At 33.7% G+C, this 11611-nt stretch overlaps 2 protein-coding genes across 2 annotated transcripts; both read left to right on the forward strand.

Annotated features, from left to right (window-relative positions):
* Nucleotides 1-2186: 2186 nt before the first annotated feature.
* On the forward strand, nucleotides 2187-8721 carry LOC123696698. Its single transcript, XM_045643052.1, has 6 exons — nucleotides 2187-2421; nucleotides 3282-3504; nucleotides 4976-5169; nucleotides 7398-7471; nucleotides 7981-8125; nucleotides 8672-8721. The coding sequence occupies exons 1-6, from the start codon at nucleotides 2376-2378 to the stop codon at nucleotides 8719-8721; spliced, it is 732 nt and encodes a 243-aa protein (XP_045499008.1). The 5' UTR covers nucleotides 2187-2375.
* Nucleotides 8722-10652: 1931 nt separating this feature from the next.
* Nucleotides 10653-11408, forward strand: LOC123696699 (extensin-like). The gene has a single exon (XM_045643053.1). The coding sequence runs from the start codon at nucleotides 10668-10670 to the stop codon at nucleotides 11367-11369; it is 702 nt and encodes a 233-aa protein (XP_045499009.1). The 5' UTR covers nucleotides 10653-10667; the 3' UTR covers nucleotides 11370-11408.
* Nucleotides 11409-11611: the final 203 nt, after the last annotated feature.

Below are 11611 nucleotides of genomic sequence, written 5' to 3' on the forward strand. Positions count from 1 at the left end.
TTCCATACAAAAAATATTTGTCCACCTAACACCCTTGTGACAAAAACTGATGACCCCTACGAAATGGTATGACTGCCTCGCATTTTCATGAAAAATTTAAGTTATTCGATTCTTATTCAACATGTACATAAAAATCTTTTAATGCACAAGGCCTTAATGGATTTTTTATGATTATTTTAAAAACTGTCCACTTTTTTTATACGTGTGTAACGTCACGTATGTAACGTCTCTAACTGCCATAATATAAGAATTATCAGAATCCTTCTCTAATTTTCTTGAGTGGCAACACTATTGGCATGCTGGCAACATTTAAAAAACAAAGGCAGCCTTTTTTTTCTTTGAGAGAAATGATGTTTTGTGTTGATGTGAGATTTGTCGCTCGAAAAAAGTGTTTTTAAAGTGTTCGATTGCGAGCTAAGTATATATATATTCTGTCTTATTATTATAAATCTTTACGTAGGTTTACTACAAAACTAAAGAATCAGACTACTTCGTGGGTCCTAGCATTCACAATCGAGAAGTAATTTTAATTTAAGGTTATGTCGCACGCATTTTTTGTCATGATTATAACGATGTGTAACGAAATGTGTTACGTTACAGTCATGACATATTGTTAGGCTTAGAACACATATTATGTCTATTAAAAAATTGCGCGAAATATTTTCAAATCTAAACGGCTGAACGGATTTTGATGCGCAAGATATCATTGGATTGGTCTAAAATATCATTGTCTGTATATATTTTTTTTATATTTTACCCGTCTGCGCATAAAAAAAGGATAACGTTTTCAAATCTAAACGGCTGGATAGATTTTGATGTGCAAGGTATCATCGGATTGGTATTTATCTCTAGAATATCATTGTCTATATAACTATATATATATTATAACCCGACTGCGGTTAAAAGGAGGATAATATTTTGTAGCCGTGTAGCCTCCGACTGCGTGTTATGAATTTGCAGTGTCAGTCGGGTTTTTAATTTTTTTTTTTTCAGATGAGAAGATCAAATTACAGATGGCGTTGACGAATGCCGAAAGGCAAAAAAATATCGAGAGAAGTTACAAGTTCAAAATCCCGAGAAATATAAAGAACTACAAATGAAAAATGCAGAAAAGAATAAATAGCGGGAAAAAATTCAATTTTTTTCAATACTATTTTGATTTATATGCATCTTTTTGTTTTAATTCATAATTTTATGATATGAATTGGTTTTACCTTTATCTCCATTTTTTCCTGTCGTGTGAGTGTGAGACACCGAGTCGACGTTAATTTTTTAATGCTAGGAAAAAAGATGACTGTTATATGTACTAAGCTTTATAATGGTCATGTAAGTAACATTCAGTCATGTATGTAACGTTTGTTATGATGTCATGAATGTAACGGTACAATTTTTCGCGATCATACCCTTTTATGAAAAAAAACTTGCATCGTAATGGGTGACATATGTAACAGACGCGTGCACTCAAGGAAAATTTTAGGCGCGAGCGCTCTAGTGTTAAGATCGATTCGAGTTATTTTTATTAAAAAATATGGTGTCAAAAAATTCACTCTATTCAAAATTTTATGATATTAAATCTTTTCGTTTTTCATGCTAAGCTATTTTCAAATAGTCATTCTAAATCCTATTTAAAATATCTCCCTAACTTGTTAACAAGAATCTTTGTTACATAAAATGTATGTGACATGATAATACAGCGTATTTATAACCTGTCTTCTTCCTGAAATGGGTTGAAAGGATTTTAATACGTTACGAATATGATGTATGTTTTTAAATACGAAAATCTACATAAAAGAAGATTAGTGGGAATAAAAGGGATAATTTTAGACATTATTATTTACCACATTTGAATCTTTGGAAATAAATCAGGTTTTACAGAATCGTATTAAGATGTTTGTAAATTGTAGGTACATTTTCTTGTAAGCAATGTAGTAAAAAATGAACATTGCAGTTGTAAGTGTAATTATGTTTTTGTACAGCTTTATGCAAAGAAGCTAGATACAATAACCATTCATATAATGTGACTAACATTATCTTTTACTCGAAAGCAGGGGAAAAATAACATTAAATACAACCTTTAAACATGAACTCTTTAATCGCAATACAATTTATAAGCACTTGGTTAATGCGAAATTCTATAACGACGCTGAAATTCAATCTGAGAAGGGGGCATTAAATTTTTCATTACAGAAATGTCAGCTAAGGACGATCATTAATTTTGGGCATTTCGGGCTTGTATCAAAACTGAACTCCGGAATTACGGCAAATTCATGGCCTACTTGAATTGCTTGTCAGGAAACTGTCCTTGTTTCACTAACTTAGTTTAAATGTACTAAATTAAATTTTAATTGAACGGTAATATTGTGAAGCAAACAAAGATGAACTCTCTCGGCATTTGGACTATTATGATGATAATTTATCAAAGTAAGTGAAATTCAGTTTAAAGTTGAAGAGTTTCGTTATTGATCCGTTTGAACTGTGAAATTTGTCCATTCATGGCTTTATTATCCTCTAAAATGGTTGTACAATGATGTTCTCAAATTAATTTTCTTTTGCGATCAACAATAGACGAACAATATTGATAATTACTTACGAATAATCATAAAATGTTCCGTGGTATTTAAAATATTAAAGTTTGTATTTATATTTTTGTTGGCTCAACGCAGAAAAGTTACTTTACGAATGGGGATGGTATTTTAGGCAAACAAAGCTTATAAAATCTATCTAGAATATTGTTTCAGCTAACTTCTATAAGTACCTAAACCATAATTTATACTTATTAATATATTAATTTATAAAGCTGAACGTGAACAGTTTGTTTGTTTGAACGCGCTAATCTTGGGAACTACCGTCCGATTTGAAAAATTCTTTCGGTGTTATATCATTCATCGAGGAAGGCTATAGGATATACTAGATTTCCGCCCGCGGCTTCGCCCGCGTTTTCACAGGAAAACCCGCATAGTTCCCGTTCCTGTGGGATTTCCGGGATAAAACCTATCCTATGTGTTATTCTGATGTATAAGCTATATTGTGGTAAAGTTTCATTCAAATCCATGCAGTAGTTTTTACGTGAAAGAGTAACAAACATCCATACATCCATACATCCATACTTACAAACTTTCGCCTTTATAATATTAGTAGGATCTATACCATCGCGCTAAAACGAACAGGAGCGGAGCACTGCGGGTAAAACCGCAGAGCACTGCTTGTATATAATAACTGTAATGTTTACAACACACCATCTGAATATCATTTTTTTTTTTACACAAAAACTTCTTTTTCAGCAGCCATATGTGTGATAATCAGCTGGCTGACCCTCACCTGTCGCTTGGCGCCTGACAGCAATGAGCTCCACGAAGTGACTCTAATGAAACTCCTCTATCTGTACGATCCAGAAGCATGTGGCAGAATTCACTTCTATAACTTTACCGTACGGAACTATGATGACTTGCTGTTTTCTACTATTATGTGGCCTGTGTCTAATCCTATAGCTGCTCAGTTTAGGAGGTATGGAAATATTAAAGACTACCAAAAATCCTATACAAATGAATGTATGTTTCTGACTCTATTACGAGAAAATCACTGTATCGATTTTGATAATGATGTAGTTTATGTAACAGAATAACACATAACATTACATACTGGCTTGCGTCCGCGGGTTCGTCCGCAAGTAAAACCGTGCAGCACAGCTATATAGTAAAATAGTATATGAATGTTTTTATCAAGTTTGTATCAAATGAGGTTCATTGTCATGAATTATCAATTTATTTAAGTGTTTTCGTATCTTCTCATTAACCTTAAAGGCCATTTACCTACTTATTTATTTTAAATTTTATTTATTTGTCACCACTGAGGTAGCTAAGTATCAATACAATCAATCATTTCTTATGATTAAGCCATTGTTCTACAATGTTCCATCAAGTCTTAAAGTGATTAACTTAAATTTAACAGAAAGGCAAAGTAAAGTTTTCAAATTGCCGTTATAATTATTATAAGACACAATTTCATCACCATAAGAAATTTCCATGTTACATCAAACTTTTGCTGTTTAAACGCAATCTTATTTGCATACTTTTACTTGACATGTTTAAATCTTATTTCTTTCTTGTTTGATATAATATCTCTATTCTGTTTCTAAAGACTATACTAATAGCTTAGACTAATAGACGGAGTTCATTTTAAGACTTCTGCCCCCCTAGCCAAGTGGTTTTCTGTTAGCGTAGCGTTCAATAGAATAGACTACGAATGTATGAAATTGACGTAAGCTGTAGACAAACGTATCTACAGCTTACGTCAATCTCATACATTCGTAGTATATTCTATTGAACGCTACGCTAAAAGAAAACCACTTGGCTAGGGGGGCTGATCTTCGTCAATGTAAGTGCTTCCCACTTAATTACACGACTCAATGCGAAACATTATCAGCTCTACGAAAGAAAAAAATGTTTTGCCCATACCGCAGCTATTTTATTAATTACACGATTGGTAATCTACTTAATTCTCTACACTATTTCATAGATAATTTAATGGAGAATAATTCTGCTACGGGCAAAAATTGTTATTTCGTTTAGCGTCGTTCTTTTGTCGAACGCATATTTATAATATAACTAGCGGCCCGCCCCGGCTTCGCCCGTGGTACGTATGAAAAATAGATGTTGGCCGATTCTCAGACTTACCCGATATGCACAGAAAATTTCATGAGAATCGGTCCAGCCGTTTCGGAGGAGTATGCAGACTAACACTGTGACACGAGAATTTTATATATAAGACTAGCGGCCCGCCCCGGCTTCGCCCGTGGTACGTATGAAAAATAAATGTTGGTCGATTCTCAGACTTACCCGATATGCACAGAAAATTTCATGAGAATCGGTCCAGCCGTTTCGGAGGAGTATGCAGACTAACACTGTGACACGAGAATTTTATATATAAGATAATATGAGTCGTGCAGTTTTGAATTTTGATTTTTTTTATTGACTAGAGCAATCCGCCTCTGGCTATCACTCCACATCATCTGGCTGGTCTTCAGTATCGTCAACGTGACCCATGGTAGGAGACCATGTGGCTTCTACGCAGTACTGGTACCCTTTACGCTGGCGGGTCTTGCTATGCTGGTCGTGGATGTCGTATTTATGGCTATGTTCTTACAGGATACTGCTGATTGCAATACTGAAAGTATGTATGATTTGTTTTATCATAATTTTAATTTTATAGATAAAATAAAATATATGACTTAGTCTACTATTATTTGCCTTAATTTTTTATGAGGAGGTAATTAATAAGCATTTTTTCCCATAGGCGTTGATAAATATCACCTTGATTTGTTATATAAGTTAAAGTTTAAACAATAAGTAGTACTATTATATTATATTCTGTGACAATACTTTGAAAAAATTACATTTTCCAATAGTTTGATTATGAATGATTAATGTGAGTTCAATATCTCTATTACAAATTAATAAACCAAATTCCCCGATCTAATAATTCACTATGTACAATTTAGTACAGGAAACATATCGATGGCACTTCAATACAAAACCATTTGAGCATTAATTGCTCAGTTCTGAGAGCTTCACTTCGAATCAAACGGTTTCTAATAGCACCTATATGTTACCAGTTAAGGCCGTGTACGCGGTCCGTGCGCTGTTTGGCTCAAATATGTGATTTTTCAAACCAGATTGTCCATCAACCACTTATCTTACAAACATATGAATTACTAATAATTTTAGGAAATTTTATTGTCTATATAGTTAATTAAGAGTTTTTTTCAATTAATACAGTATTTGTGAATACCATCAAGATAACTGAGCCGATGATTACTTGATTTCACTTTTAGTGTCAATTTCGAAGCTAAAAATATCTGAAATTGCTGACAGATCTAACACACAATTTTTTTAACTAACTGCAAAAATCCTTATTAAAATAGTTAGTTAAAAGATTTTTTTATTTTGGACTCCTAACTTACGAAATTAAAATCCACAACAATGTGAATTTTTTTAGAAATTATAGTCGACAAAATGATTATTTTCACCAAGATATTTGACTTAATTGAATATAATTTATACATATTGCAATAAAAGAATGTCTTACTTATAAGATAAAATTTAAAAAATCAACTAAGGTACCTCTATTATTTTTCTACAATTTTTTTAAAAGTACTATAAAACACTGCGCGCGACCTGATTCAAATCAGTCGGCAGCGAGCCTTTCCAGAGAGAGGACATGTTGCTCGGCGCTCTCCTGTGGACCTATGCTGTTCATAGTAAAAGGATAGCGCAAGCCGCGATCTATCGTAATAGATCGCGGAGATTTTGACTTGCGTTAAATTGAATAAGCGCTCTTAATATAAGTGACTATGAAACTAGCGTCACATTGTACTGGCAATACCAGTTATCAATTATTGGTATGAATTTAGAGCTAAATTTTGGGTAACAAGCTATATCCGTATGGAATTTAGGATGAGTAACGAATCAATGATTTAATTTATGCCCAATTCGTATAATATTATGAGAACTGCAAGTATTTCTAGTTATTTAGCTTCTAATATTTCCGATCCCAATTCAGTTACCAGCTGAATCGGACTTTTACTATTACCACAGAACTATTACGTACGTATAAATAATCTCTTCAAAATGAAGATTCAAGAAAATAGAGTTCCATTTTATGATTATTTATCTAGCAAACTATCAGTCCACTAACTTTAATTTACCTAGCATTTATAATACTTATTAAAACAAGTTTATCATTTTGTAAATTGCCAATATTTAAATTTTCTTTGTACTCAATTATCTTAAATTTATCAACCCGATATTCACCAGAAATAATAATTCAAATTTGTCCTAAAATGTATTTATAAATATGTAGTGTGCCCCCATTTCAGATATCTTTAAACCCATTCTATTGACGTTTGACAACCTAATAACTTCTAACCGCTATATGAGGTCGCTTGTTTCATGGCCCGCTCTGTCGTTGATAGCTTTACCTCAGAATGGAGTAGTTATTACTTGCGGTAAGAGCTTATTAATATCCTATTTACTGAGACGGGGGCGTGGTTTGATCAGCTTTACAGGGTAGATTGTATTTCTATTATGATTTACCTGCATATTGAGATAAATCACACCTTTAGTCGTAACCTGCTCATAAATTCGATTTAATCATATAGGGTTCACATACTAGGTATATTCAAAATAGGATTCCTAAACGATCTCGCAATGTAAAAGAGAATGTAATCTTCTCATTCCAATGCATACACGATTAAATTATATGCAAACTTAGAAACCCTTAAAAGGATTGGAAACGCAGAAAAATTTTAACAAAAGAAAAACAAACATATTACACTGTAAAGACGTACAAATAAATAACCAGATTCATTTATACCTATTAAAACATACCACATTCTACAGTTGCAATCCTGGACTACATGAACCGTGGTGGCAGATCTCTACGCTGGATCATCAAGGTCTATCCCTGGCACACGGTATTCAATTCATTTTATTTGCCAGTAAACATGATACAAAGATGTACACATGTTTAGCTGTTAATGACGGCATATTTAACAGCACGAAAATTTACACATCTATAATATAAAAAATGAAACGCTAAATGCTAAGCGCAAATCTCGAGAACGGCTGCCCGGATTTCGTTATTTTTTAATAATATACCTTGACTACGAGGATGGTTGCTATGGAGAGAAAACGTTAACAGGTACTAGGGGCGAAGCCGGGGCGGACCGCTAGCCTGTACATAATATTTTTGAAGTGAAACTTCTTTAGGCACGTTGAGAGTATAATTTCAACGTCGTGTCATGGCAATACCGTCACGTCATGGAGTAAGGCGACGATTTTGGTATCTTTTAATCTTGCCAAAGAAGTTTCACTTCTGACACGTGTGCTCGGCACAAACGCTCTTTTTTGTCACTTAAATTTAATTTGTCACATAAATCAAATTTCAAGCGTTCTATTTTAATAATTATAGATATTATGATAGGTTGAGGAACTCCAGCATGCTACCCTGGAAGATACCTCCTGGATTCCCCTCCTCTTTGCATTCACCAGCTGCAGAGGTATTGTGCAATGGATCATCAACCTCTGGCTAATTAAGGACAACTATTTTACCGGACTTGGGTTTTATCGTGAGTATATTTTTGTTACTGTAAGGATTTGTTGATTTTATCTTCCTTTTCCTGTTAATAACTTTGTAACGAATTTGTGTTCTTTGTTACTTCAGAGTTATTTTCAGATTGGTTAGTAAATTTATATTATAAATTGAAAAGCTGGATTCGACAAGAGTTGGTCTATATTATTTAGATTTTATGTAAACAGTTACAGTCCTTGGTACAGTGGTTAACGAACCGAGTGGTCCTGGGTTCGATTCCCGGTGGAGACGAAGAAAAAAAATGTCTCTGTCTGGCAGGACACAGAAGGCTGATCGCCTGCTTGTCCAATACTGTGTAAAGAAAATCAACCAATGAAACAGATGTATCATGCATCTGTCCCTTACCCCACTATGGGACATGGGACTTCACTGTACATAGGTACATTTAATTAATTTAAAGTTAGTAATCTTTATTTTTAAATAAGTTTCTTCAATTGCTTCCATAGAGAGATTGAGAATATGTAATTCGTCAAGCAGATTTATATCTATTTCAGAATTGGTTAATATTTTTTTCTCTTTTCAGGACAATTACAAAAAGAAGCTTACAGAAGCCGAGCGCGTCTCAAAGAATAAAATATATTTACTGATATTGTACTTTTATTATAACCTCCTTCATTGTTCTAAAATTTATCATTATTTATAACATAATATGCAAGTATGGCAACCAAATATATAAGAAACTAGTGGTCCGCCCCGGCTTCGCCCGTGGTAAATATTATTTAATAAAAGGTGGCCTTTCTCGGGCATCAAAATATCTTATCATACCAAATTTCATGCAAATTGGTTCAGTAGTTTAGGCATGATTGAGTAACAGACAGACAGACAGAGTTACTTTCGCATTTATAATATTAGTATGGATTCATGAAAATAAACTTAAGTAACATTGAAATGTATAAAACAAAAGTATATTAAATCTCTGACACTACTAGCCGATATACATATTTAGATATTTATATAAAAAAATCGATAAAACAATAAACCTTCGAAACGTACAACTTACAGGCTTCAGTCAGTTAGTACGTAATTTATCTTGTTGTCTTCTTGTATTTGTAATAACAAAAAATACGTAAGATAAACAAATATCAAGATAATATGAATCGCCCCGAATTCAGTAACTTGAAATATGAATCCCATTGTTTCAAATATTCCATGGATAAACAAAGAGGATATAGCGTGGAGCAATTAAAATTGATAGTACCTTGCTGTTCAAACAGTAAGGTTTCTGTATTTACCCCGCTCCCAATTTCACACACTTAAGCTTTACAGGCAATAATTATTGGGAAAAATCAAAAATGCGATTTTTTGCTGTCTCGTCAATCGTTTGTTTATTTGTATTTTTATCGGATTTAATTTTGATTTTGTTTGATAGATTATGACAGACTTTATAGCACTATAAAGTTATTGGGAGTACCTAATAAGTGTGTTCGAATCACGCTCAATAAATAATTATCGTTGAATAGTATAAATAATAAAGTATAAGATCATCTTGATAATATACTTCTATATATTCAGATATTGTTAATGGTTCGTTAATTCGTCATCTATTTATTGACAAGCTTTCATATTGTGTTTACAAAGCAGACAATCATTGCAAACCAAATATCAGTAGTAATCAATGTACTACATCCATTGTACTACAGATATTTAATAACATAAACATCAATCAATTCAAAAGCTCAATAATTAATAGGTATGTAATTTTAGAAACATCATTAGCCGAAACTAGAGGGTGTACAGATTGAACATTATTATACGACTATATAATATTTACTTACTTCTCGAATAATTGTGGCGTAAATACAGGCTTCGTTACAGAACTGGGTAATACCGTTTCAATTAGGCAACCTATATCAAAACCGAGACTAAGATTGTATTTATATAGTGATATTATTCTAATGTAGGCTGTAATAAGCAGAAATGTGGCTTATTCTGTGAATGTCTGCTGAAATTTTTATGTGAGTAAGCCAATTGTATATTAAGTTCTTATTTTATTCATTTATTTACACTGAACATTCGTGCTTTGTTCACAAAGGTAGTACGTGTCTACGAAAGAAACGAATAAAATAATGTTTAATTATATGGTAATTGTCGCTAAAGTGTATGTTTATAATTAAGCCGAAACAAATATGGTCACTTTTAAAAGAGTTTTGAAAACAAGAAAATAAGCGTCTATTTAGAAGCCTCATAATGAAAATGCTAATATATTTACCACGATTGTTGTGCAGGATGTTTGTAACAATTTGTTGCAGATTATTTCATACCAGACAATGTAAGGAATTCTTTTACTTTTTCATTATTAAAATTAATATTTATTTTTTCTTCACCAATCATGGCATAACATTGACGACTCATCAAGGGATGTCCTTTGCTACTGACGTCATAGGTTCAATGCCAGCTACCGAAATATGTGCCTTGCATATCCAAACTCATTAATTCTCCGTCCTCACGATACCATTTACGATACACAAAGAACTATTAAACGAACGATCTTAGTATAAATTCGACGACCTATCAACCACATGCATCAGATATCAAATATGAAGTGTATCATAGTGTTGTGCCTTGCAGTGAGCGCCTTGGCTGAGCTACCTCGCTACAGACCAGCGAGGTTCCGTTCTCAACGCCAAGAATTAGCTCCAACAACCACGGATAGTCCGACCGAATCCACTACGGATGTAACTGGACCATATCCGCCGTCTGGTTGGAAGCCGTCTGGTGCGCCGTTCACGCTGCCAGACCCAACGGACCCGACACCAACGGACGCAGACCCTACAGGACCTTATCCTCCATCTGGCTGGAAACCATCGGGCGCGGCGTTTACTCTACCAGACCCAACAGACCCCACGCCAACAGACGCTGAACCTACAGGACCCTACCCGCCCTCTGGCTGGAAACCAGCAGGACAACCGTTCGCGCTACCACAAGAAACTTACGGTGCTCCTGACAGCTCATATGGACCTCCAGAAAACACATATGGACCTCCAGAAAACACATACGGACCTCCAGAAAACACCTACGGACCTCCTGCATCTACCACGGAAGCAGAAAAGTTAGATGGACCTATAGAGGTTCAGAGAAGCATTGGAACGTATTTTGTTTTGCTACCAAATGGACAGTTACAAAGAGTTGAGTTTCTCACAGAGAATGATATACAGAATATGAAATATACAGCCAGATTAGAGTTAAGAGATCGTGCGCCGTTGTATGTGTTCGGGCCCTAAATGGTATCAAATGTAAGGACTAATAAATTATTAAAACTATGTCTTTATATTTATTGGAAAATAATATATCCTTCATAATATTTGCAAGCTCAATTTTATATTGATTTATGAATGTTAATGATTATAATTAAAATTTTCTGTTTGATCACAAGGACCAAATTTTTTGAAATAATTATAGAAAAGCTTTCAGTAAAACGATTTTAATTCTCTGAAAATAAATTAGGTTATGTAAATTATTTTTC

Source organism: Colias croceus, chromosome 13, assembly GCF_905220415.1.
Source record: "Colias croceus chromosome 13, ilColCroc2.1".
Taxonomy (NCBI): Eukaryota; Metazoa; Arthropoda; class Insecta; order Lepidoptera; family Pieridae; genus Colias; species Colias croceus.